The 26,264-nt window shown below is 44.2% G+C and overlaps 2 protein-coding genes and 1 long non-coding RNA gene across 4 annotated transcripts; 1 reads left to right on the forward strand and 2 right to left on the reverse strand.

The window, feature by feature from the left end:
- Nucleotides 1-949: 949 nt before the first annotated feature.
- On the reverse strand, nt 950-3,670 carry LOC128622378 (ankyrin repeat domain-containing protein SOWAHA-like). Its single transcript, XM_053648833.1, has one exon. The coding sequence runs from the start codon at nt 3,537-3,539 to the stop codon at nt 2,079-2,081; it is 1,461 nt and encodes a 486-aa protein (XP_053504808.1). The 5' UTR covers nt 3,540-3,670; the 3' UTR covers nt 950-2,078.
- A 1,214-nt stretch (nt 3,671-4,884) lies between these two features.
- LOC128622354 (uncharacterized) lies at nt 4,885-6,631 on the reverse strand. The gene is made up of 3 exons (XR_008388383.1): nt 6,271-6,631; nt 6,020-6,092; nt 4,885-5,388 (listed from the first exon to the last, which is right to left on the reverse strand). It is a non-coding gene; the product is annotated as an uncharacterized LOC128622354 (long non-coding RNA).
- Nucleotides 5,023-25,735, forward strand: septin8a (septin 8a). Of its 2 annotated transcripts, none has more exons than XM_053648783.1 (10): nt 5,023-5,228; nt 11,129-11,243; nt 12,076-12,271; nt 13,074-13,260; nt 15,651-15,812; nt 16,911-17,007; nt 18,729-18,897; nt 19,296-19,428; nt 21,610-21,779; nt 25,344-25,735. In XM_053648783.1, exons 1-10 carry the CDS (start codon nt 5,199-5,201, stop codon nt 25,513-25,515), a joined length of 1,431 nt encoding a protein of 476 aa, XP_053504758.1. In that variant the 5' UTR covers nt 5,023-5,198; the 3' UTR covers nt 25,516-25,735. The 2 variants fall into 2 exon arrangements, with proteins under 2 accessions (XP_053504758.1, XP_053504757.1); XM_053648782.1 differs by lacking the exon at nt 25,344-25,735 and adding an exon at nt 22,003-22,884 and having other exon boundaries at nt 5,037-5,228.
- Nucleotides 25,736-26,264: the final 529 nt, after the last annotated feature.

The raw sequence follows: 26,264 nt of genomic DNA on the forward strand, positions 1-26,264 counted from the left end.
TGGCCGTCACGTGGTGCAGAAGGAAATGTTTCCTCACAGCGAGAGGGTTTGATCCTGAGCTTCATTTACTGTGTGTACGGTTTCGCATATTCTCCACGGGTCCGGGTTCTCAGGGTTGTTCTCAGAGTGTGTGTGTGTGTGTGTGTGTGTGTGTGTGTGTATTGCCACCTCACGCCCAGTGTTCCCTGTATAAATTCCGCCTCCACCATGACCCTGAGCAGGATAAAGCGTTAACTGAGTATAACTGATAATGAATATGACCATGAACTATATCTTTACTCATCTCTCTTCACTTCTTATAGACATTTAAGCGTGATCTTTCACAGAGCCTAGGCAAGCTTATAAAGTTATTTTAGACACAAACTTCTCCTGTCCAGTTTGGGTGAGCCGTGCCCCGTGAAGCCTCAGAAACCCAGAGTGGTCTTCTGCTGTAGCTCATCTGCCACATGGGTTGATATGTGATATGAGATGCTTTTCTGCTCACCACAGTCGTACAGGGTGGTGTTTTGCGTTACTATAGACTTCCTGTCAGCTCAGACCAGTCTGGTCATTCTCCTCTGACCCTCTCTCTCTCCGCCCACAGAACTGATCCTCACCGGATGTTTTTTGTTTTTCGCACCACTCTGTGTAACTCGGAGACGGTTGTGTGTGAAAATCCCACGTCGTGTATACTAACCCAGGAGATCGGCCATTTCTGAAATACTTAAACCAGCCGGGCTAGCATGAACAACAACATGCCACGGTCAAAGTCACAGAGATCAGACTTTTCTTCATTCTGATGTTTCATGTGAACATTCACCGAAGCTCTTGACCTACATCTGCATGATTTTATGCACTCTGTTGCTGCTACTTGAAGGTCTGACTGCATAATTGGCCTGACACCCATAGTGTCAGAGAGAGCTGCACACACACACACACACACACACACACACACACACACAGAAGAATTTTAAACTTGGCAGTTATAGCAAACCCCTCGTACTGTTCTGAGCTCAGCGGTAAATACAGCAGCAGTAACCGCAGTAAGTCCACGCTTTGTTTAGCCTTAACCACATTTGCTCAGTTAAGTGTAAAGTGAGTCACATGACCTGCTGGAAAGGAACGTGTGGCTGATCATCACAGATAGATACGTATGTGCAAATTCATGCTGAGCTTCACAGAGATAGACCAATTTCTACTGAAATCTCAGCTGCTTACACATTACTCTGCACATTTGATCTCAGAGAGTATTAGAGAGTAAAGCTTAATCACATTATTGCACAGTGTTTATAACGCATCACTGAAAATGTGCCACATGCAGGATTTATGTACATTAATAAGAAATCCAATGCCATTTTGGTGCCATTTGTTTTGAATCAGATGATTATTATTGATCATTTGTAGCGTACCAGTTATAGATGTATATTGTTTGGCACTAAGACAAGTCAATACAGCTTTAATTCACAAAGTGTACTAATCTGAGTGTACTAATCTGAGTGTAGTAATCTGAGTGTAGTAATCTGAGTGTAGTAATCTGAGTGTACTAATCTGAGTGTACTAACCTGAGTGTACTAATCTGAGTGTACTAACCTGAGTGTACTAATCTGAGTGTAGTAATCTGAGTGTAGTAATCTGAGTGTACTAACCTGAGTGTACTAATCTGAGTGTACTAATCTGAGTGTACTAATCTGAGTGTAGTAATCTGAGTGTACTAACCTGAGTGTACTAATCAACCCTCAACCAGCATTATTTTAATATAAAAGCAAGAATGAATATATTTATCTATCTTTCACCTAAATCACCCATAACACCAGTACATGAGTTTTAACCGGGTCATTTGTTTACTAGTTTTATAATTAAACAATAATCCACTAGTTTAAAAATTTCCGACAGTATTTCTACAAGACAAGTGAGAAGAGGAAAATAAACGATTCAAAATCTACACCATTACTGAACCTCAGACCACATCTTTCTGAATATAAAAAGGTCTTATTAAAATAAAGTAAGAATAAGTTAGATACAGGTTAAAAGAGCAGTGATTTCAGATCTTACATGAACATTAAAGGTCACACGGTCACATGTTTACATACAGAGAGATTTTAGGAAAATACATCAGAAAGAACCCTGTGCATGGGGTTCGAGTGCTCGCCCTTTTCATCCTTCACGTCCTCAGGCGTGGACAAGACGGAGCTTCTGGATTTGGGCTTCTTCTTGTAGCCTATCGTTTGTGGCTGGAAGAGTCGGCTGATGGTGTGAGCATGTTTGTGAGTGTCAGTGTCCTCGGTGTTCTTCTGCGGCTCAGCACGCACCACCTTCAACGCCCCCAGCAGCTCCCGGATCGAGCGCGAGGCATCTGTATCCAGGTAGTGGTGCGCCTTTTTCCCAGAGTTATCCCGAACATTACAGTTGGCAGCGTATTCATTCACCAAGATGCCTATGACGTACTCCTGACCATGGATGGCGGCGACGTGTAGCGGGGTGTAGCCGGCGTAGGACTTGGTGTTGACGTCCACACCATTTCCGTTCTTCCTGGACAGGTCGATGATCTTGCACAGCATGTCGCCGTTTCCACACTTTGCTGCCCAGTGTAAGGCCGTGAAGCCCGAAATGAAATCCTTTTTCTCCGCCAGCTGGGCGTCCTTTAGCAGCAGGCCGTACAGATAGCCCCACTGTCCTGACGCAGACTTCACCATCCACTCGTGTTCGGAGCTTTCTAGCAGGGCGGTGTCACTGTACTTGGGCTCGTCTGCAGGTTTAGCACTTTTGCAGTGTCTGCGTGTTTGTGGAGAGCTGCTAATCCCCACGCTGTCCACAGACGAGCGTCTCTTATATCGAGGTGAACAGGGAGGCCCTGGTGTGGAGCTCACTGGAGCCAAGTGGACTTGGACCGGATTGGTGTCGTTTGATGGAATTTTCATTGTACTCAAGTCTTCCCGTGCCACAGGTGCGACAGCCACGGGAGGCGTGCGTAACGGCAGGGCGAAGCGTTTGTGTTCGCTCGTCTCGCTGTTGGTGGAGCGGGCAGGTCCGTGCTTCTGTGAGTCATGTGTACCTGATTTGAGAGGTGTCACGAAGTGTAATGACTTCTTTACCTTGAAGTCTGTAGATTTCTGTCTTTGTAAAGCCAGCTCGATGAAGGAAGGAGCTGGAGAGCTGTGTGAGGAGTCAGCTCCACTGTCTGAGGGAGGTTTCTGCTCTGATTTGTTCTCCTCAGGAGCTGCTTCATTCTCACACACTTCTCTGAGTTCTGCTGCCGGGTTTAGTTCCACCTTCTCCGGCTCACCGCCTTCTCCCTCCTCCTTTTCTTCAGTCCCATCATCTGACCTGTTCTTCAGTAAATGCTGGTACTTTTTCCTCAGCACGACGTATTTCACCTCCTCTATCACTTTCACCACCGCGACGTTGTTGATGATCATCTTGAACAGATCTCTGTTCTGCTTCTTCTCGGTCGGATCGCTGCAGTTTAATGGAGCTTTAAATTTACTCAGTAACTCCGAGTTTTGAATCTTCCCACCTTCCTCGACCAACACCGACAGTACCGACTCCTGTGTGATCTCCATGCCGAGATTCGGGAGGATTTACTGAGCCGTTTCCTTCGCTGATTTATTTCCACCGCTACCTGAAGCGCTCACCTGTCTTCCGGGTTAAAATGTCCACCGACACACACACACACGCACACACACACACACGCGCGCGCGCACACACACACACACACACACGTCATGTGAAGAAAACAGCTCCACCTGCTCCATGTACTGAGCTGCTGGAGCTTCAGTTTCTCTCCAGTTTGGACTCCAGTGTGAAGATCTGCGTCACACTGAGCTTCAGACCAACACTGTGCTGCTGCTGCTGCCACCGACATGTTTTATTCTTTCAAATAAAATCGACTTACACAGCTGTAAGGTTTTATTACTAATGTTCCAATAACAGCACGAAATAATAACATTTAGAACAGGAAGAAGACATTTATTAACCTTTGTAGTACCTTATTAATAACAACAGAATATTCAATATTACTACTAGTCTAATACTACTACTAAAATCAACAACAACAACAACAACAACAACAACAATAAAAATAATAATAATAATAATAATAATAATAACAACAGGTGTAAGTGTCTTGGTGGCACAGATAGGTACATACATATAAATAGATACATGCATACATACATGGATAGATAGATGGATAGATAGATAGATGGATAGATAGATGGATAGATAGATGTAAATTGCATGTAAATTACCCGTACGTGTGAATGTGTGTTTGTTTATTTCCCCTGAACAATTTTTATTCATTACAGCTCCCTTGCCCATACAGTCACCATGGTTATTGTAGTTAGTAGTTTTCTGGCAAAGAAAATGGAAACTAGACTTTCATCTTCATAATTTCATCTTCCTGTTAATGGTACTTTAAGCACATGTTCATATGTAAGTGCTACAGAATCTACTGAATACTTTTTTATTTTATTTTTATTGTGTATTTACTTATTTGTTTTAGACTGATCTTTTTACACACATGAAAAGCAGTACTGGTAAAGAAATGCCTCTTAAAAGCCATTACACTCTATTACTCTTCTACGAACCTTTGTTTAACCCTGGCGAGTGTTTTATAATAAATTTAATTATAATGATAATAGCTACACTTTATTTTCAGTCCAAAGTCTAAATTTACCAGAAAGATCCTTTCTTACATATCATTTATTAATGTGCAATTACATAACTGTGAGGAGTTTCTACAAAATAAGAAACTGTATAAATATTTTTGCTTTACTAAGGCTTTTACTAAGTTTTATTTAAATCTCGAGAGGCATTTATTTATTTTTCTCCTGTTCTTTCTGTTTTCCCCTTCTCCATGTCATGTTTGTGTGTGTATATAGAGAGAGAGATACATACATACATATATACATACATATATACAAACTGTTTATTAAGTCACTATAAAGTAAACCTTAAAGCTTTGCCTTGAAATAAAAGTCAATATAAACATACAGGAAGTTCCCATGAAGACAGGAAGTAGTCATGTTACTGGGGTTGAGCGTCTGGTTCCTGGAGCGCATGCGCAATATATCCTAGGCGTTAGTGCGCAGTACGCATGCGCGGTGGTGCTCGGGTAGTGACAGTGTCAGATAGAGAGAGAGAGAAAGAGAGAGAAAGAGAGAGAGAGACTTCCTTTACGCCCATCTCCGGTATAACACCTTCTCTACACATTCCTGATCATGGCTGCCGCGGATGTAGACGTGTTTTCTGTGAGTATTTCTCCATATTTCTTGTAGCACTGTCAGCTCTCCGAGTTTGCATTCCTGGCGCAGGTTTATTTATTATTTTCATGTTCCCCTGAACGCCAGCGCGCGCTCGCTCGCTCTCTCTCTCTCTCTCTCTCTCTCTCTCTCTCTCTCTCTCTCCCCCCTGTGAGAGTGAAAGAAGATAAAACCCTAAAGCCAGCTTTATCTCTGTCATGTGTTCGGACTTGTGGAAGGATTGGTGTTTGTGTTGCTGATCACAGCTTCCGGTTTGTTTTATTCTGATGAATTATAACGTGTTTAGTTCTTAAACCGCTGAAGGTGTGAAAGTCGTTTCCTATGGAGAGAGCGAGCTGTCTTCCCTCCTCAAAACACAAATATTTTTGACTTGTAAAAAAAAAAAAAAAAAATCTTTTACTTCTATGCAAAGCACCGTTTTCCGGAGTGCTGTCCTGTGCGGCTCAGGTACTGATACACCGGATTAAAGTCGGTTTGATGTTCGATATTCGATATTCGGGAACCGTATATAAGGGACCGACTCTAAAGTTACATGCGACATTGTTAAACACGGTTCTAACTTCAATAGCATTTGAAGGGAATGACGTAGAGTCCTATAACCAACTGTACCGTGTTCATGTAGGTGTCAGGTATGAGACACACCTTTTAGATTTTTGATATTTATCAAAATAAGCTATTAAATCACATGTAAATTAGACATGAATTTCACAGCAGAATGGGGTCATACACAAAATATACCATTATTTAAAGCTCAATAGCATTTGAAGGGAATGACTTACAGTCACACAACCAACAAGAAGAGCCATGGGCGAAGAGATCACAAACTCAAAGACCAGCATCGTTCAGAGTATTCTGATCCCCCAGTAGCAGTGCCCCGACCAAAAAGACACAAGATAAAGCACACATCTGAGGATCATTCAGAGGACACATCAGTCATGATTAATGGATTTAGATGTGTGTGTTTTGTTTATTTGTATGTATGGTTGCTGTGGTGAAACAGTCTCCCACGGACAATAAAAAAAAACATTACCTTATCTTGTCTTATGTAGACGTTAAGTTGTTGGTGCGTTTCCAGATATCCCCTGCCATTTGACTATAAACTCATCCAAGGAGCATTTTTTGGTTCATACATTGTAGGGTTAAGGGTTAGGGTTCATCAGTGTGTTTTTATCCGAGAGTCTTCACACACACTTCCCTTCTCCAAACGTCACTCAGTTTGAGGGAAATAATAGTTGGGGTTTGTGAAGAGGGAGGAGTTTGTGAAGAGGGAGGGGCTTGTACGAGGTGGCGGTTATGTGACAGGTGAATTTCGGAGGTGTTTTACCAGCTTGAAGATCTTCGATGTTGGAACACGTCGTGAGAATTCCGTCGGTATTAGATAGTTATGGAATTTGATGGTTATGGTCGGTTCCTGTGTCTGTAATGTGCTGCACAGACACTACATACATGAACATGACAAGAACATGTTTAATGCTCTTCAGGTCAAATATCAAGGCCAGCTTTAGATATCGCTAAAATGTCCCCACGTGTGAGTCTGATGGTCGGAGGTTATACTGATCCGTGCTCGGACAGATGTGCTGCTCACCGTCCGTCCTCCACGAGGAGTCCATCTTTAATAGCAGAAGCTTTCATAGTTTGAATACGTTCTACAGTTTATATATCTCTTCTCCCCTCGCTCGAGCGATCCCGGAGCCGACTGAACGCAGCAGTCAGCCAAACCAGTGTGAGTTAAACGAAAGCCGTCACAGAAACCCGTTCAGTGGAGGGGAAATGACACCGAAGTGTTTCTGGTAGCTGTTACTTTCGCTTCACATCATCTGGTGGAAATCTAATCTAAGGGCATTTCACACCTCTTAGTCCGATCTGCGAATGCGAAGGAGAGGGAAATGCGATACTTTTGTTCGTTTGCAGTTTGGTTTGTTTTCTTAGTAATTAAACAAAACAAAAACAAATGCTGTGTGAGGAGCGAGGAAACACACAGGCGGGGAACTCTTCCATTCTTTAATCAGAAATATAACAACAGGAAACAGTAAACAAAGCTTTACCAAGTGCGAGTGAATAATGATGTAAATACGGAGTTGAAATCCTCTCGTTCCTGCAGCGCAGTGCTTGGGCTCGGTTTCAGCTTCTTGCATTTTCTTTCTTCATAATTTCTTTCTTTTGCTGTTTTTCTTTCTTTATGAATTTCATTCACTCTCTCAGTCACTCTCGTGTAATTCCAGCACCACTAAACGTCAGTATGTTCTCACACTTCCTTTTCACTTCAGAAACACAGCAGTGTCATTAACTGCTCATTAATGTAATAATATCTGTTAGTTTTTAATGGACATGTGATGGACACTTCCGGTTCTTTCAGATCTAAACAGTAGACGTGGAAAAACAGAGTTTGTGTTATTTTCTTATTCAGTTTTTCTAACCGTAGACGTGTGTGACATGCATGAGGAACTGTGGTGTGTGTGTGTGTGTGTGTGTGTGTGTTGAAGCACACTGATATATTTTTAGGTCAGACTGCAGTTTGTGTTGCTCTGATGCCACAGTAAGATCAAATCAGGACCATCTGCACCTCCTGCTCTATTAGCCTCAGAACATGAATCACACGGGCACACGGTCAGGTGTGTGTGTGTGTGTGTGTGTGTGTGTGTGTGAGAGAGAGCTGCAGTACTCCATCTGAGGTCTTTGTGTATCCATCTGCTGAGATCTCGCTCTGTCCAAGTCACAGACGTGGTGGTTCCCCCCGGGGTTTGTGTTAATGGTCCGATCTGATTGGCCTGTCAGAATGATGGACGGCCCGTTTAAAGCAGGGGCGGAGCCAGTTGGTATTTGATGTAGCCCAGGTGTGGCTAGAGTGTTTAATGCTGTTAAATATTGAATGTAATTATTAAATGTAGTTAAATTCAGAACGTATCACGTTGACAGTGACAGAAGGAGTTTCCTGAAGATCAGCGCAGGACTTTTCTACTCCAGATGTTTTTGTGGTTTAGTATTTGAGACAAAATTCTGATCGTTTGTTTAGTATTTGTGTAAGATTGTGCGTGCACATGGGGAGATATCTTTATCCATGAGTCTGTGGGTGGACAAATGATAAATTTATCAGCTTCCACAGGGAAGTAACAGCTTCATGTCTTCGTTTCCTGGAATCCTAACTGACGAGGATAAAAAAGTGTGTGGTGATCCGGTGTGTGGTGATCCGGTGTGTGGTGATCCGGTGTGTGGTGAACTGGTGTGTGGTGTGTGGTGATCCGGTGATCTGGTGTGTGGTGAACTGGTGTGTGGTGTGTGTGGTGATCTGGTGTGTGGTGATCTGGTGTGTGGTGATCTGGTGTGTGGTGTGTGTGGTGATCTGGTGTGTGGTGTGTGTGGTGAACTGGTGTGTGGTGTGTGTGGTGATCCGGTGTGTGGTGTGTGTGGTGATCCGGTGTGTGGTGTGTGTGGTGAACTGGTGTGTGGTGTGTGTGGTGATCTGGTGTGTGGTGATCCGGTGTGTGGTGTGTGTGGTGATCTGGTGTGTGGTGTGTGTGGTGATCTGGTGTGTGGTGTGTGTGGTGATCTGGTGTGTGGTGTGTGTGGTGAACTGGTGTGTGGTGTGTGTGGTGATCCGGTGTGTGGTGTGTGTGGTGATCCGGTGTGTGGTGTGTGTGGTGAACTGGTGTGTGGTGTGTGTGGTGATCTGGTGTGTGGTGATCCGGTGTGTGGTGATCTGGTGAATACGATCCTCATGCTGTATGAGCGTGTAGCGAGGCCCACAAAACTCCATAAAGGGTAAAGTGCACAGACCGCTGGGAGCACGAAATGAGCGATCAGGTTAAAGGCTGGCTTGTTGAACCCTCCGGGGGATGGGGTCGGTTCCCTGACCCGGAGTCGAACCCGGGCCGCGGTGATTTTTCCCGGTTACCTCCGTTTGTAAAGGAGCACAGAGCACAGAGCAAGCCGTGTTTGTTGCGTGTTCCTCGCGTGTCAGACTTCAGCTTGCCTGAACACCGTCGCTTTGCTCCACTGAGCCTGATGACATCAGCTGGTAAATATGCACCCTGGGAAAATTAAAAATAAAGGAGGGGGCGGATGTAGAGAGATGGGTATAGAAAGAGAGAGACGGGGAGAGAGATAAAGAGCGCGAAAGAGGGAGCGAGAGAGAGTGAGAGAGAGAGGAAAAAAGAGGGAGAGAGCTAAAGAAAGCCCTACGATGCCAAGAGCTGAACCGATAGAAGATTCTCCTCACCCGGCCTGGTCCTGAACCTCAGCTCACCAACACCCCCCCCCGTCCCCGCCCCCAACACACACACACACACACACACACACACACACACACCCCCAACACACACTTCTACATCTGAAACAGCCGGACACAAGAATAATCAGACCAATCAGACCTCACCAAATTCTAACACTACAGAAACAAAACTACATCACGTACTGGAAAACACACACACACACACACACACACACACACACACGCACATACACACACACACAAACACACACACAAACACACACACAAACACACACACAAACACACACACAAACACACACACAAACACACAAACACACACACAAACACACACACACAAACACACACACACAAAGTGAAATGCATAATAACAGTTGTACATTCCTGTAATGCTTTGGTAATACTGTCCATGTATACGGTCACGCTGCTAAAGCTTCTTAAATGAATTCAATTAAAGAGAGAGAGAGGGATAAAGAAAGAGGGATAAAGAGAGAGAGATAAAGAGAGATAAAGAGAGAGAGATAAAGAGAGGGATAGAGAGAGATAAAGAGGGAGATAAAGAGAGAGATGAGAGAGAGATAAAGAGAGAGGGATAGAGAGAGAGAGAGATAAAGAGAGATAGCGAGAGAGAGATAGAGAGATGGAGAGAGGGATAGAGAGAGAGAGAGAGATAAAGAGGGGGATAGAGAGAGAGAGAGAGATAAAGAGAGGGATATAGAGAGGGATAGAGAGGGATAGAGAGAGAGATAAAGAGAGGGATATAGAGAGGGATAGAGAGAGAGAGATGGAGAGAGAGGGATATAGAGAGGGATAGAGAGAGAGAGAGATGGAGAGAGAGGGATAGAGAGAGAGATAAAGAGAGGGATATAGAGAGGGATAGAGAGAGAGATGGAGAGAGAGGGATAGAGAGAGATAAAGAGGGGGATGGATAGGGAGAGAGAGAGAGAGAGATAAAGAGGGGGATAGAGAGGGATAGAGAGAGAGAGAGATAAAGAGAGGGATATAGAGAGGGATAGAGAGAGAGAGAGATATAAAGAGAGGGATATAGAGAGGGATAGAGAGAGAGAGATAAAGAGAGGGATATAGAGAGGGATAGAGAGAGAGAGAGATAAAGAGGGGGATAGAGAGGGATAGAGAGAGAGAGAGAGAGAGATAAAGAGGGGGATAGAGAGAGGGATAGAGAGAGAGAGAGAGAGAGATAAAGAGGGGGATAGAGAGAGGGATAGAGAGAGAGAGAGAGAGATAAAGAGAGGGATAGAGAGAGAGAGAGAGAGAGAGAGAGGGATGAGTAATGATTATCATTAAATTGATGAATCAGTGTGAATTTCTGCTCGGTGTAGGTTGTTCATCTGATTGTAAATGAGAGTTTTTAGCTTTAAAATAATATATTTAGGTTTATTTAGACGTCATGTGACCGTCTGTTCCTCGCTCTCTGTGCACCAGGTGACTCTTTTCTCTTTTTTTTAGCTTTTTAATAATCTTTTATGATGTCATTTTTGTCCCAAGTGTAAAAGACGTGAAATTGTTTTCAGGTGTGGATCAGTAGTACTGAACGCGTGGCTCTGTGTTTCCGGAGTCCTGAGTCCGGAGTCCTGAGTCCTGAGTGTGCAGATTGATGACGGCGTCCAGCGTAAACGTAATCGTTTGCTTTTCTTTCTTGCAGGATGAACAGAAGCGGAACCTCGGTCTGGGCGGACATGTCGGCTTCGACAGTCTGCCTGATCAGCTGGTCAGCAAATCTGTGTCTCAGGGTTTCTGCTTCAACATCCTCTGTGTGGGTACGCGCCTCTCTCTACAGCACCATACAGTACCCTCGCCTCATACAGTACCCTCGCCTCATACAGTACCCTCGCCTCTCATACAGAACCCTCGCCTCATACAGTACCCTCATCGCCTCATACAGTACCCTCATCGCCCATACAGAACCCTCGCCTCATACAGAACCCTCATCGCCCATACAGAACCCTCGCCTCTCATACAGAACCCTCGCCTCATACAGTACCCTCATCGCCTCATACAGTACCCTCATCGCCCATACAGAACCCTCGCCTCATACAGAACCCTCATCGCCCATACAGAACCCTCATCGCCCATACAGAACCCTCGCCTCATACAGAACCCTCATCGCCCATACAGAACCCTCATCGCCCATACAGAACCCTCGCCTCATACAGAACCCTCATCGCCCATACAGAACCCTCATCGCCCATACAGAACCCTCGCCTCTCATACAGAACCCTCGCCTCTCATACAGAACCCTCATCGCCCATACAGAACCCTCATCGCCCATACAGAACCCTCGCCTCTCGTACAGAACCCTCGCCTCATATACGGAACCCTCGCCTCATACGGAACCCTCGCCTCTCATACGGAACCCTCGCCTCTCATACAGAACCCATCTGTGAGAAACAGCGAGATTAACACTAACATGTTCGAGGTCCAGGCTGAAATAAACATTCACCCCATTTTACAGGGATATCTCGGCGTGTTGAATCACTAATCACTCTTCTTTTTTTTGCTTTTCACGTTTACTTATGGACCAACGTTTTAAACATGTTTTACTTTAGGAGAAAGCCGCGTGTTAAACTCCTCCACCACTTTGTCGTTTAGGGGAGACGGGCATGGGCAAGTCCACGCTGATGAACACGCTTTTCAACACCATGTTCGAGAACGAAGAAGCCAGTCACTACCAGAACGGCGTGTACCTGCGGCCGAGAACATACGACCTGCAGGAGAGCAACGTCCACCTCAAGCTCACCATCGTAGACACGGTCGGCTTCGGAGACCAGATCAACAAAGAAGAGAGGTACGATTTCACAAACACTCAAAAACACTCACGGATATCCTGCTGCTGTTGACCAGAAAAAAAAAAAGAAAGTGAGCCACATTTCTCCAAATTATAATCACTGATGACCTCCGCACACAATGTACTGTTTTTACCTTCTGCTTGGAGAATTAATAAAACCCTTAGGGTTTTATTAATTAGGTGAGAGGGGGAGAGAGGGGGGGAGAGAGGGGGGGCGCGGGGGCGGGGGGGACACACGGCTGGAGAAAATCCTGCCATTTGAGTTTGAGAGAGTTTTTTAAAAATGAAAGATGAAGAGGGAGGAAGAGGAAACGCTCGGGATACAGCTGAGGGTCGGCTTATTTCCCTGACCCTTTGAGTGAAGGGGTCAAAGAGCGAGAGAAAGTAAGTGTGTGTGTGTGTGTGTGTGTGTGTGTGTGTGTGTGTGTGTGTGTGAGTGTGAGAGAGAGAGAGACTACTTGGATGTTCTTGTTGGGAATGCCACTCATAATTGCATTCTACATGCAGCAGAGGCTTTAAAACTTCAGAAGAGATGCATGCTGGGAACGTGCCCTGGAGAAACGAAGGGAAAGGTTGCGCTCTGTAAACACACTGCTGGAAGGGTTATGTGAAGTTAGATAGCTTTCTCAGATACGAGGAACACGTGTTAGCCACAAGGAAAATGTGAAGCAATCTTGAAGGAATGAAGGATGAGTGTTGGATTTAAAAATAATGAAACTATTCCCCAATTAAACTAGAAAGAAGGAAAGAAAGAGAAGCAGATTGAAATGATTGATATATATATATTTTTTAATCTTTGCAGTTACAAGCCCATCGTTGATTACATCGACACACAGTTTGAAAACTACCTGCAGGAAGAGCTGAAAATCAAGCGCTCGCTTTTCAACTACCACGACACCAGAATCCACATCTGCCTGTACTTCATCTCTCCCACAGGCCACTCGCTCAAGTCTCTGGACTTAGTCACAATGAAGAAGCTGGACAGTAAGGTATACACAGCAGATTATATCTAGATTATTCAGCTTTAACTTCTATTAGAACTCACGGAATGGGTTAACATCTTAATGTACAGTTAATGTAAAAAGTTTACACACCCATGTTAGAAATGGCAGGTTTTTCTGATGTGAAAAAAAAGGAACCACGATAAATCATGTGAGAATTTTTCCACCTTTGATATTCCACCTTTGAGGGGGGGGGAGGGGGAGAGAGGGGGGGGGGAGGGAAGGGGGGAGGAGGGAGGGGGAGGAGGGAGGGGGAGAGAGGGGGGGGGGAGGGAAGGGGGAAGGAGGGAGGGGGAGAGAGGGGGGGGGAGGGAAGAGGGAAGGAGGGAGGGGGAGAGAGGGAGAGGGAGGGGGAGGGAGAGAGAGGGAGGGAGAGGGAGAGAGAGAGAGAGGGAGGGAGAGGGAGGGAGAGGGAGGGAGGGAGGGAGAGTCTGCCCCTCCTACCCACAGAGAGCTCAGACAGTTTTGCTCCAGGACAGCTGTGACATCATGGGGTTGGAACTCATGATCTCCAGACAGTTTTATCTGCTCCGAGATTCGTTCCTGTCTATTCCTGTCTTTATCCGCTGTTGAACAAGCCGCACTTCCAGAAGTCAGAGTTCTCGTCCCAGGACGCGGGAATTCCAGCTGGAAGTTCACAGCAACAGACAGGAAGCTGTACTCGGCCGAGTGGATCACAAACCCTGCGTTATTATTCCATTTCAATGAATTTATTTTTATAACGTTGATTGTTTTAATCGAATATGAAAATGGAAACCTAAAGCACGTGTAGCGGCAGTGATTATTTTTCCTTTAGTGAAACTTTTATACCGTATATAAAAGTATAAAAATATACTTTTTATATCCTTCAGATTTTCTAATCCCAACATTCGCCTGTTTTATGATGAAATAAATGACTTGTTGATTTCCGTGACCTCAGCCCGGGACTGTGTATCTGCACATCTGTGTATCTGCACATCTGTGTATCTGCACATCTGTGTATCTGCACATCTGTGTATCTCGCAGTGTAAAATGTAGTTGATATTGGATGAAGTATCGATCGGTTCTCGCGGGACAATCTGGGACAGGACGCTTTCCCCGCTCTGTAATGTTTGAGATGAATTTTTCATCATTTCTGCGTGTGGGACTGAGGGGGCGTGGCGACGACAACACGGAGGCTGATGGAGAGAGAGAAATGGCAGGGTGTAGTACCGGGGTTCTGGCTTTACCTCGTGTGACGTACTGATGAACAGATGGTACTGTGATATTCAGCGAGTGGCTAACAGCCAGAACGTCCTCTGGAGATTCTCATATCTCACAAGTCCTCCACGTTTAGGAGGATGGAAGTTAAACAGGAAATGCCTGGTGAATAAACATCACACTGAGTTAGGTTTTGCACTTAGTATATTTGTTTTCGCTGGAGAAAATGAAGAGATTATAATTCTGAGTTTAAATTCTGCATGTTAGCTGTGAGTGTGAGCATGAGCGCTCTCTGATTTCCAGCACGACGGCGACTGGGCGTTTCTTTCTCCTCCCACAGAAGCCGTGTCTCTGCCCTGGATCTCTACTGTAACTGACTGTAATTAGCAGTAACTGTTCTGTAACGTGTAGAGACAAACGAATTGGGCTTGTGACACGACTGTACTGGTTATTAGGCTAAAGCGATATAGATTTTACCCTATACACGGGAAAGTGATCATTTCCACCGAGTCAGGTGTAAGGAGAGTGTGGAGGAGTAATAATGTCACCGGCTGTGCGGTCGGGAACTGCTTACAGGCAGAGCCGATCTCCAGAACTTGGCTGGACGGTGGATTTGTAGGTGCTGAATCTGCATGATCTTATAGATTGTGCTGCTGCCACACGATTAGCTGATGAATGAATGAATGTGTGTGTGTGTGCGTGCGCGCGTGTGCGTGCGCGCGTGTGTGTGCGCGCGTCTGTGTGTGCGCGTCTGTGTGTGCGTCTGTGTGTGGTTAGTGGTTATTTGTCAGAATTCATTTGATTAAGAACACTTCTAGCAAACATTGAAGGTGTGTACACACACACACACACACACACACACACACACACACACACACAGTGTTTGCGTGTGGATGTGAAAGTTGATCTAAGCGGTGTGTCCTGGTGTTGTATCGACTCTGACACGCCCAGTTCATCACAGCAGCTAATAATCGGACTCGCGTTTGTTTTCGTAAACGTCTTTAACCAGAAGACGGCTGTTGGGAAACTTTTTGGTTCTTTTTGAACTTTTTATCGTTTGCTTTATGTCCGTTATCAGAGTTGAAATGTTTTCAGCGTTTAAACAGATCCCATTCGTTTATCTTTGCTACATGATGTGGAAATATTAAAAGTTGTTTATCTGACGGTAATATAAGGTGTGGGTCGTGTCCTGTCCTCAGGTGAACATCATTCCCATTATTGCGAAAGCTGACACGATTTCCAAGAGCGAACTTCACAAATTCAAGATTAAAATCATGAGCGAGCTGGTGAGCAACGGCGTCCAGATCTACCAGTTCCCCACGGACGATGAAGCGGTGTCCGAGATCAACTCCTCCATGAACGTAAGTCGTGTTTTCTGCACAGAAAGCCGTCTGCGTGTGAAAGATGATGAATTAATAAACGTACAAACGCACAGCCGGGTTTCTGGTAGTTAAAGGGATGAGATGAAGCGGTTATTAGCTTATGGAGTTGGCTGCTGTTCTCAGTTTGGAGAAATTTCTGTAAAAGAACAGAGTAATAAAGCTAGGAGGAAAACGTGATTCAGAATGATTCAGATCACGTGTTTTAAACAGATACGACTGCAGACGTGGATAAGAGATGCTCTGTTCATGTTTTTTTAAAAGAAGGATTGCTGTGAAGGTTCTCGGGGCGCGGGGTTGTGTTTGCACGGGGACGGAGATCCAGCGAGACGTCACAGAAAATGTCACGTGAGCAGGAGCTGTTTTTAAAGCTGTTGGATATGAAGTTAGATCTGAGCGAGCGATCAGATATCTCACGTGAAGAAGAATGACCACATTCGTTAACCTGAAGCTCACATCTCCAGTGTTCACGTGTACAGTACTCCGGGTCACGCCGGGTTACATTCGAGTACGAGTTTTTTAGGCCTGTATTTTGCGATCTAAAATAGTTTTAAAAAACCCAAATACTGTCATTTTAGGAGCTGGGGTTAAAAAAAACCAGTCCCACACACGTCTCTTTTTAAAGTTCGAGTGTAAATTAAGTTCATTTTGTTAAAAGTAGTATTATTGAGTCAGGAGAGGAAAAAAGATCGTCTATAACATGATGCTCGAGAGCTTCTGTGATTCAGATTTATCTGGAAACTGATCACACTGCAGCTCACGTATGTCAGAGATCGGACCGAGTTAGAGATCGGACCGAGTTAGGTATCGGACCGAGTTAGATATCAGACCGAGTTAGGTATCGGACCGAGTTAGAGATCGGACCGAGTTAGAGATCGGACCGAGTTAGGTATCGGACCGAGTTAGATATCAGACCGAGTTAGGTATCGGACTGAGTTGGATCTACATGGAGAATGTGAACTGGGAATTATGCTGCTGGTTGATTGAACTTTCCAGTTCTCTGTAAAGCAGAAATGTTTGTAAAGTTGTGGAGAATCGTGTAAACGCGTGTACACTGAACACTGCTCCTCCTTTCCTCAGGCTCATCTACCCTTCGCTGTAGTGGGCAGTGTTGAGGAGGTGAAAGTCGGGAATAAGACGGTCAGAGCCAGACAGTATCCCTGGGGCATCGTCCAAGGTAGGAGTTATTTTATTTTTTACTTTAAACACACACAGCACTCTGTAATATACTCTATAATATACAGTTATAGAAGAATTATAAAATCGGATGAGGACGGGTTCCCTTTTGAGAATGGTTCCTCTCAAGGTTCCTGTCTCATGTCCTGTCAGGGAGGTTTTTTCCCTCTCCACCGTCACCTCTGATTTTAAATCTGTAAGGCTGCTCTGTAATAAGGTCCATTTTTAAAAGCTCTGTATAAATAAAAAGAATGGAATTGAATAATCAGTAGCAGTTATCCGGGTAGGACCACATGGTGACCTGCTGATGAAGAAGCTTGTACCCAGGTCTGGTGTGTTTGTTATTGCGGAACGCAGTACTGAAGAGATCAGTAGAATATCGGAGCTGGGTTTGGACCTCGGCGTTGTTTCTCCCCTGAGGAAAGCTTCGGGTTATTTTTACAGCGGCTCTTCGGTGAGAACAATGTTGTCGGTCTCGGAGCTGATGAAGCGAGCGGAGTGGGAGGTAATTAATGCGTTGCTCACTCAGTTGCTAAAAGTGCTGGCTGATGAAAGGTCACGTCGTTAACTGTGGCACGTCGGCGAGAGACGGCAGGATGACACCAGGATGGAGAGAATAAACTGGAGTTTCTGTTAGCATGGACGTGTGTAAAGGAAAACAAATGCATGACTCATAATAGATTATTTTTATGAGCTAATAATATTTTCTTTTGAACACCTTTCATCCATCTCTCCGTTTCTCCATCTCCAAGCGATGGACATGTCCTGGATGTCCAGTTTGAGATGTTAACCATCATCTCCTCACACTGATGGAGGAGACGGCGGATAATTCTTCCCTAACACTTCTATTTATAATCCGTGGGTTTAGATTTTCTTTCGCTCAGACTTTCCCAAAACTCTCGTCGTTGTTGTTGTCTGCTCTCCGGGGACGTGACTGGAGCTGCACTTGGATTTCAGACTATTATTACTTCTGCTTATATAATGCTGTGGAAATGAACACTAGCTACGTTTTACATGCAAAGATGACATTTTTTTAAACCAAATCCAAATGACTTCCTCCTGCTTGGAGATTATAATAAACAGTTTAATCTCAGCCTACACTCTGTGAACATTTACGTCTCTTTTCACGTCACGTCACGTCTAATCCAAGCTAAATTTATCCACGTGCAAAAAGTGACGTTTGGTGTCACTGTTAAAAGAATAAAGACGTGTGTAATTGAGGCTAGTTAATTCGGTACACCTCTGTGCTCTCATTGTGTAAAATAGGAGTTGTTCTGTGCCGTTAGCGTGTGCGGTAGAGTTAACCCTCAGGAGTGTACGTGTTTGTGCCGGAGACGTTGGGAACTCTGTGCATTTCCTTTCAGCTGCTTGAATTCTCCTGCTTTAGTTTTCTTTTCCTGCCGTAAATTTGTGATGGATTCGGTCCAGCTGCAGGAATGCAGAACAGGAAGGAATGCTGATGGTTTAAACTGGATGTTTTCGTTCTTCTGTCTTTACGTCCTCCTGAGAAAAAGCTGTACGCCCTGTCTCCTGGTGGTTTGGAGAAAGTTTTGAAGGCTTGTGCGATGTTGATTTACCTGCTTTCAATTTATCATTTTAAAAATCACAAACAATTGAATCGTCCAAAACTGTAAAATTATGAACTGTTAGAAATGCTAAAATGCCAATCTGATTGTGTGTGTGTGTGTGTGTGTGTGTGTGTGTGTGTGTGTGTGTGTGTAGTGGAGAATGAGAGTCACTGTGATTTTGTGAAGCTGAGGGAGATGTTGATTCGTGTGAATATGGAGGACCTGCGGGAGCAGACACACACTCGCCATTATGAACTCTACAGACGCTGCAAACTGGAGGAAATGGGCTTCAAAGACACCGACCCTGACAGCCAGCCTTTCAGGTAGGTTCCTCGCTCAGACCGCGCTCAGACCGCGCTCAGACATCACGCTACTCACTGTCTTGTAAGTAGAACAAACAATTTTGTAGAGAAACCGTCTGGAACAGATCACTGACTGAAGAGCAGCTCCATCTGCCTCATTTCTCTCATCATATGTTCTTTTTTTTATTGATTCTGACAAACAACAGACAGGAAGTAGTTTATTTGTGATGGCGGAGCACTAAATCTCTGCAGATGCAGAACTGGCCTGTGTAACTAGACAGGATGTGATGTATTTTATTTGAAAAAAATGTGCAGGGTGTGTGTGTGTATATTATATATATATATATATATATATATATATATATATATATATATATATATATATATATATATAATGAGTGTGTGTGTTCGTTCTGCAGTCTACAGGAGACCTATGAGGCTAAGAGGAAAGAGTTCCTCGGGGATCTGCAGCGTAAGGAAGAGGAGATGAGGCAGATGTTTGTGAACAAAGTGAAAGAGACCGAATCTGAGCTGAAGGAAAAGGAGAGAGAGGTGAGCACTATTGCTGTTCATTTACAGGTTGGAGACCTAAAAATGTCAAGAACAAACAGAGAGAGTTCACTGCTGATTCCACGACTCCGGCGCTGCGTAGTTCCAACAAGAACTGATTTTAATACGCCTTTGTGGTCTGATTTATATTTAATAAAGTTAAAGAGGTTTTCAGTACACTATTTCTGCACTGAATTCTGATCTAACAACATTGATACAGTATTTACAGAGAAAATTGGTCAGATTACAGTCAGCATTCTACCTTAACTAATCCTATCTTAACTAATCCTACCTTAACTAATCCTACTTTAACTAATATATACATTCATATAATCTTCATAAAGTCTTCCTTCACAACTCTACATTTTAAATTCCATTGAAAGATTAATTACCTCTTTTGAATTGTAATTTTAAAAAAGTCACTATTTGACAGATATAAGTCGATGTCCCACTGATTCACTCGCCTTTCTTTATTATTGCACCTAGTGGTCAAACATGGGAACTGCAGCAAGTGCTAATGAATAGAGGCCCATTGGGGCCGGAATCACGCTGCCCCATGCTCACGTTATAAACATTTTCAGTGGAGGAGGAGGAGCGGACGGGGCAGTTAATGACAGGATCGCTGTTTTAAGCCCAGATTGAACTAGTTTAAAAACTACTTCACAGCCATAAAAATCATAACAATTATCGGAATTAAATCTAATGCATTTCTGTGCATGTATAAGTGCAGACAGTGTGTGTATGATAAGTACAGTGTGTGTATAAGTACAGTGTGTGTATAGGTACAGTGTGTGTATAAGTACAGTGTGTGTATGACAAGTACAGTGTGTGTATAAGTACAGTGTGTATGATTTTAAGTACAGTGTGTATGCTTTTAAGTACAGTGTGTATGATAAGTACAGTGTGTGTATGATAAGTACAGTGTGTGTGATGTTAAGTACAGTGTGTGTGATGTTAAGTACAGTGTGTGTATGATAAGTACAGTGTGTGTATGATAAGTACAGTGTGTATGATAAGTACAGTGTGTGTATGATAAGTACAGTGTGTGTGATGTTAAGTACAGTGTGTGTATGATAAGTACAGTGTGTGTGATGTTAAGTACAGTGTGTGTATGATAAGTACAGTGTGTGTATGATAAGTACAGTGTGTATGATTTTAAGTACAGTGTGTATGCTTTTAAGTACAGTGTGTATGATAAGTACAGTGTGTGTGATGTTAAGTACAGTGTGTATGATGTTAAGTACAGTGTGTGTATGATAAGTACAGTGTGTGTATGATAAGTACAGTGTGTGTGATGTTAAGTACAGTGTGTATGATGTTAAGTACAGTGTGTGTATGATAAGTACAGTGTGTGTATGATAAGTACAGTGTGTGTGATGTTAAGTACAGTGTGTATGATAAGTACAGTGTGTGTATGATAAGTACAGTGTGTATGATTTTAAGTACAGTGTGTGTATGATAAGTACAGTGTGTGTATGATAAGTACAGTGTGTATGCTTTTAAGTACAGTGTGTATGATAAGTACAGTGTGTGTATAAGTACAGTGTGTGTGATGTTAAGTACAGTGTGTATGATGTTAAGTACAGTGTGTGTATGATGTTAAGTACAGTGTGTGTATGATGTTATAAGATATACTGTAAAGATTGGGAGAGAAATGCATGTGCACCATGGTGACCTTGTTTCCTCACACGGTGTGAAAATTATAATGGCACCCTGATGTACCTCCACTCTGCATGATTTTCTCCGTACTTACCCTTCGATAGCATCTCTCTATTTATTTACATTTTTTTTTTTTTGCCGTTGAGATTTACATGACAGAAATTCCTTCCCGTGTGGCGCAGCCACAGATTTGCATAAATGAACCATTCAGACTAACAGGTTGAGCAACACGGAAGAAACACGAAAGAAAGAAGCACAAGAACGTGGAGGAAACGTTCTCTTCTGTTCTTGTCGTTAGTCTTTTAGTGTGAAACTGCGCTGCTGTAGTGACCTCTGGTCTGTGAAAAGTGTGTAGATGTGGTATTTATTAGTTGTGAGGTGCTGCAGCTCCAGAGCTGGTGTCTCTGTCGTTCCTATCTCACGCCTCGGCGCCGCCGCGTCTCTGACCTCCGTCACGTGCCGTCTCTCTGGAATGCTGATGCTCGTGTGAGATTGAGTCGAGTGTGTTATCGGATTCTCTTCCAGCTTCATGACAAGTTTGAGCAGCTGAAGCGCATGCACCAGGAGGAGAAGAGGAAGGTGGAGGAGAAGAGGCAGAACCTGGAGGAGGAGATGAACACTTTCAACAGGAGGAAGGTGGCGGCGGAGACGCTGTCTCTCTCACAGCCGCTCAAGAAGGACAAGGACAAGAAGAAGTGAGTTCTTCTGCTTTTATTTTGTTAAACCTTTCTTATATTTTATCTGCAGCTGAATATTTTTAACACAAACACACACACACACACACACACACACACACGGGAGATTGATGTGTGTTTTTCATCATGTTTAGTAACTATGCATGAGTCCACTCCATGTTTCATTTCTCTTTCGTTTTGTCATTCATTTAGTTGTTTTTTTCTCATTTTCTTTCCCTTTCAGTTAATTTTTGAGCTCGTCATCGCAGGCTGAACGCGGACTTGTCCTCCATCGTCATAGTGACCGCCATTTAGTTGTTGTTTTTTTTTTATTTCTCCTGCTGTTTTCCTCATTGACATTTTGTAAATGGACCAAAGACACTGCCGGGGACCTCAGACACGCAGTCCGATTGTGAGGATCGACTTTCCGGTTGTGTTGCCAGCATTATTTTATCCACTGACTGTAGGAATATTCAGATTATGTTCTTTTGGATTTTTTTTTTTAAATACCACATTCATGTATTTGTAATTTCTCCCTTTTTTATTATTATTATTATTATTATTATTATTATTATTATAGCTTTGGATTTGACTCGCTATGATTTCTTCCTGAAGAGAACAAGGCCAGTTGCTGGACTCTGTGGTTTCCCTGTGATGAAGTTGTTTGTAGGTCTCCGCAGGCCGAGGCGGTTGTGTTGAGGTTGGTGTGTGAGGAGGACTCTCCTCCCTCCCGTAACGTGTTGTAGTATTTAAGATCTGAGCCAAACCGTACAGCAGAGCAATAATAACAAAAATAAAGCTGTTCAGCATTTATTTTGATAAATATTACCTACAAGGGCACAACAAATTCACCTTTATCCATCATCTATATTGTTTGGCTGCTGTTTTATGCGAACGCGAAGCCTGTAGCTCGTCTATTTTAGTAGTTATGAAATGATGTATGCAAAGTTTATATACATGTTAAAAAGGTATGTTTTAAGACATGAAGATGATCTAATACTCGAGCCGTGAAAACGAGGGAGAGCGAGATGCACCGTGGATTATCTAAATAAAGGAATGTGACTTCGGACACCTGTTTTTATTCATTCTTGTATTCTCAGATGAGTCGAATAAATATAAGCCACCATTTAACGTCCTGGACTCTGTTTGGGCTTCACTTCACAAATATAACATAAAAACACCGCTGATTAAAACACCACACGCTCCCGATCAGCTCCACTTCCTTTCAACTGAGCATTTATTCATGCGTTGAAGAGGAATTGTTTAAAGAATGAACAGACAGATCACTTTATTCATCCCAGAGAGAAGTTCACCTCTTACAGCAGCACAGAGAGTTCGAGGTGAAGTCAAATTAATTTAACATTAGAAATGAAACAGAATATAATAAGAGTTATATACACACACGAATACATTTATACATTATATATATACACACACATATCATTGCAGTACTGTGCAAAAGTCCTCTACGTTTACAAACAGTTGTGATGTTTGTCTCGATGAAGGAAGTAAAATATTACATAATCCACCACGTTTTCGACAGAATGAAAGAGAACCCTGACCGTGTGGAAGGTTCTCCAGGATCCCAGGAATCCTGACTGAACAACTTCCTTTTAAATCTGCATGAAGTGGACCTGAGACTAGGGCAGTTTTCTCACCCTGAGGATTAACTTCAGTTCATTGCTGTTTGCGTCCCTTTATGGTCAGTTTTTCTTGCACAGAAACGTTTGGTTATTTCAGAAGGCTTCTTTGCTTTACAGCATTTCTTTACAGGCGTCTCAGACTTTTGCACAGAGCTGTATATATCTCTCTGACAATGCTGACGGAAAGAACAGCTGCTCGACTGTACGCTGGATGACCGCATGTTGTGGACTGTGTTACAGCGTCACTACAGATTCACTCGGTCTGTAGCGGACAGTAAATCAGGTGGTCAGTGTCACCTCGCAACAGCAAAATCTCGAGTGTGAGCCGCTGCTTCAAACCCAAAGTAAGGATTTCAAGTCTCTCAGAATCAGAATGATTTATCAAATTTATAATTGATTAATGACTTTATGTAACTTTTTCACCCCAAAAACACAAAGTCCTTTACCGTTTTGTGTGTTCTCGGCTCTTGACCGAATTCACAGTGCTTGTTAGGGAGGTCAGGACTAACGCAGGAGTGCAGCTGGTTTTGTTCCATCGCCCTCCGAAGCTGAGACACACTTCAGTGTATTATATCATTATTATACAGTACAGGATATAAAATAGTGATGCCGTATTGTAGTAAAGTTTATTAGAATGAATGAGTATTGATAATGAAATTGGTGGAATCTACAGCAAAGTGTAGTAACAAAATTACACCATGTGATACTGACAGGAGAGTCACAGGGGAAAACCCTAAAATATATCCCATAATAATTCAGCCTACACTACTTCTGGTGTGTAAGGAGACTTGAAGCTGCTGAGGTGAAGGTCCTGACTCACTGTCTGCTGAATTCTGAAACCTGAACAGACTGTCAAGGTTCAGATACGGAGAGAAACCCTGAGCCGAGTCTGCTGTCAAATCGCTGAAGTAGATTCGAGTAAACGTTTAAACATCAAAACCTCACGTTAAAGAAGACTTCATCCTTCACCCTTCGTCCTGCTCAGAGCCGTGCATCCGGAGTCTTTCCCAGGAACGCTGGGCATGAGGCAGGAATGTGACGCCAGTCCATCACAGGGTGTCTCTCTCTCTTTCTCTCTCACACACACACACACACACACACACACACACACGCCTAGCAGATCTCAATCCACCTACATGCATGTGTTTGGATGCAGGAGGAAACTGTAGAACCCAGAAGAACCCCACATGGACACGGGGAGAACACACAGCCGTAATTATGCTTCATCGTAGTCCGTGTGCTGTGTGGCGGGTTCGAATGGTGTGTGTGCGTGCGTGTGTGCGTGTATGTATGTGTGTGCGTACGTGCGTGTGTGTGTGTATGTGTGTGCGTGCGTGCGCGTGTGCGTGCGCGTGTGCGTGCGTGTGTGCGTGCGTGTGTGTGCATGTGCGTGTGTGTGTGTGTATGTGTGTGTGTATGTGTGTGTGCGTGCGTGTGTGTGCCGTGTTAGGAATCCTCATGCTAACTTTGACATGTACTAGAACGGTGGGTCACGTGTGGTACCGTACTCGGGTTGATGACCCGAGGATGAGTGTGATGATGTGGTACCGTGTGTAACGTTGTTGTTGTCTCGGGGTTCCTGGGTTCAATCCTGAGCTCAGGTTACTCTCTCTGTGGAGTTTTACACGTTCTCCCTGCGTTCGCCTGGGTTTCCTCTGGGTTTCCTCTGGGTTTCCTCTGGGTTTCCTCTGGGTTCTCTGGGTTCCCTCTGGGTTTCCTCTGGGTTCTCTGGGTTCCCTCTGGGTTTCCTCTGGGTTTCCTCTGGGTTCTCTGGTTTCCTCCGACCTCTCAGAAACATGCCAGTATGCAGATCGTCTGAGATAAATGACCCAGGACTGACTCCAGATCCGCCGAGACCCTGAGCAGCATGAATAAATAAATATCTGAACATTTCCAGTAAAGTGATCCGTTACTTTCTCTCACTGAGCCGTGTTTTCTTCAGCAGTTCAGAGAAAAGTGAGAATGGATCAGGTGCAGCCTGCTCCACCTCCAACGCCAACTCCAAGATGATGATGATGGCCAAAGCCAACGTAGAGCCGCTGAAGTGCCAGAGCTGGTGGCAGTGCTGTACGTGTCTCGTCCATAACAACGCCTGGAAGGAAGGGCTCTTCTGAATGAAGATCAAAGAACTGAGCAAAGCCACATCACGAGCTCCAACTGACAGGAACATCTCCGCTGCCCTGACACCAACTCTCTAACACGCAGAGGAGCAGGAAGGTCTTTCTTCTCATTCTCTTCTGATTTTTCTCTCTGATAACACCCACACCTACACCCACCCTTACACCTACACCCACACCTACACCCACACCCACCCTTACACCTATATCCACGCCCACACCTACACCCACACCCACCCTTAAACCTGCATCCACACCCACACCTACACCCACCCTTACACCTACATCCACACCCACACCCACCCTTACACCTATATCCACACCTACACCCACACCCACCCTTACACCTACATCCACACCTACACCCACACCTACACCCACCCTTACACCTACATCCACACCTACACCCACACCTACACCCACACCCACCCTTACACCTATATCCACACCCACACCTACACCCACACCCACCCTTAAACCTGCATCCACACCCACACCTACACCCATACCTATACTCACCCCTACACCTACATCCACACCCACACCTACACCTACACTCACCCTTACACCTATATCCACACCCACACCTACACCCACACCCACCCTTAAACCTGCATCCACACCCACACCTACACCCACCCTTACACCTACACCCACACCTACACCCACCCTTACACCTACATCCACACCTACACCCACACCTACACCCACACCCACCCTTACACCTATATCCACACCCACACCTA

The sequence above is a fragment of the Ictalurus furcatus genome, chromosome 18 (assembly GCF_023375685.1).
Source record: "Ictalurus furcatus strain D&B chromosome 18, Billie_1.0, whole genome shotgun sequence".
Classification (NCBI taxonomy): Eukaryota; Metazoa; Chordata; class Actinopteri; order Siluriformes; family Ictaluridae; genus Ictalurus; species Ictalurus furcatus.

What these genes read in the sequence shown, in the direction of transcription:
- LOC128622378 (XM_053648833.1), bottom strand. Translation starts at nt 3,539, where the DNA reads ATGGAGATCACACAGGAGTCGGTACTGTCGGTGTTGGTCGAGGAAGGT.
- septin8a (XM_053648783.1), top strand. Translation starts at nt 5,199, where the DNA reads ATGGCTGCCGCGGATGTAGACGTGTTTTCT. An exon ending in CGGATGTAGACGTGTTTTCT is followed by an intron (nt 5,229 to 11,128) that starts GTGAGTATTTCT and finishes TCTTTCTTGCAG; the next exon opens with GATGAACAGAAGCGGAACCT. An exon ending in AGATCAACTCCTCCATGAAC is followed by an intron (nt 15,813 to 16,910) that starts GTAAGTCGTGTT and finishes TCCTTTCCTCAG; the next exon opens with GCTCATCTACCCTTCGCTGT.